General features: G+C 64.9%; 1 protein-coding gene across 1 annotated transcript in view; it reads right to left on the bottom strand.

Annotated features, from left to right (window-relative positions):
- The window catches only part of CACNA1H (calcium voltage-gated channel subunit alpha1 H), a gene marked incomplete at its 3' end in the record, with an annotated part of 31,259 nt that overhangs the window by 9,413 nt on the left and 20,644 nt on the right, over positions 1–1,202 (bottom strand). The window contains 4 exon segments of the mRNA XM_015565595.1: positions 16–102; positions 186–309; positions 456–556; positions 1,054–1,202. Of these exon segments, the coding sequence (XP_015421081.1) occupies positions 16–102; positions 186–309; positions 456–556; positions 1,054–1,202 (461 nt within the window).

The following is a 1,202-nucleotide window of genomic DNA, read 5'->3' as shown; positions in this document are numbered from 1 at the left end:
GACAGACCCCGGGGCTCTCTGAGGGGCAGGTACCTTCACCGTCATCTCAGCCACGAAGATTGCCGTGAAGATATAGTTGGAGACGCTGAGGAAGACGCGCTCCTGCGGGAACAGGGCGGTGAGAGGGGCCGGCCGCACCCAGGAGACCCCCCCCACCCCCCCACCCCCAGGAGAAGGGGCCTCACGGTGCTTCCTGGGTCAATGTCCGGCCTCTCCAGGGCGATGGTGATACAGTTGAGGAAGATGAAAACCAAGACGACATGATCAAACATCTTGTGAGCAATGATTTTCTGGCAGGAGGCACGGAACCTGGGGGGCAGGAGGGGGGGGGCGAGGGCGCTGGGTGAGGGGCCCGAGGAGAGCCCTGCGACCCTGAGGCCCAGGGAGCTCACTAACCTCTGGGAAACTGGGGGTCCCCAAAGGGCGATGCCTCTCCCACCCAGGGCCCCCTTTACCTGTTCTGCGGGGAGAACAGATACAGCGACCAGGGCTCACGGCTCCGACACCACTCGGGCTTGTAGGGCTCCAGCACCTTGCGCAGGCGTGAGCAGCAGCTCTGGGAGAGGGTGCAGGTCCTCAGGCGGGTCCCAGCCTCTCCCAGCCGGCCCTCCACCCTGGGGTCCCAGCTCACTCTCCCACACGGGCAGGCACAGGGTGAGTGACCCATGCTGGGAGCCCACGGGGCCGGGTAAGTAGACGTGCTCAGAACACCCCCATCCCAGCTGCCCCTGCCTGTGGGCAATGGAGTGAACGCCTCACTGAGAAGTTGGCCCTGTCCTCTCCCTCATGAAGGCCCAGCAGCAGCTGCTAACTCAGGGCTCAAAATGGCCCTCAGCTGGAGGTGTGGCTGCCCCTGACCTGGGGTCAGTCCTGCTGCAGAGCTCTCGAGGATCAGCTGAGGCCCGTTAGCTGGGTCGGGTCCGGCTCAGCTTGCCCATGTTCTCCCCTTTCTTCTGAGGCACCCCCTCACCCCCGCCACGAATGATGTTCAGGCTCTGCTCCCGGAACCAGCCCCCGACAGGAGGGAGGCAAGGGGCCCCGACGCCCACTCACATCCTCCATGTCGTCGTCAAACTCGGCTGGGTCCTCCTTGTGGCTGTCTATGCGCAGGAAGAACTCGCTGGGCAGGGCCAGCATCTGCCCGTTGCAGTCATGGAGCTTGGTGGGCAGCAGGGTGGCCGGCCGCAGGGGCTGCATGTCCA

This window comes from Myotis davidii, unplaced genomic scaffold, assembly GCF_000327345.1.
Source record: "Myotis davidii unplaced genomic scaffold, ASM32734v1 scaffold100, whole genome shotgun sequence".
Lineage (NCBI taxonomy): Eukaryota > Metazoa > Chordata > Mammalia > Chiroptera > Vespertilionidae > Myotis > Myotis davidii.
The sequence above is the reverse complement of the archived record's forward strand: the minus strand, read 5'-3'. Positions and strand labels throughout refer to the sequence as shown.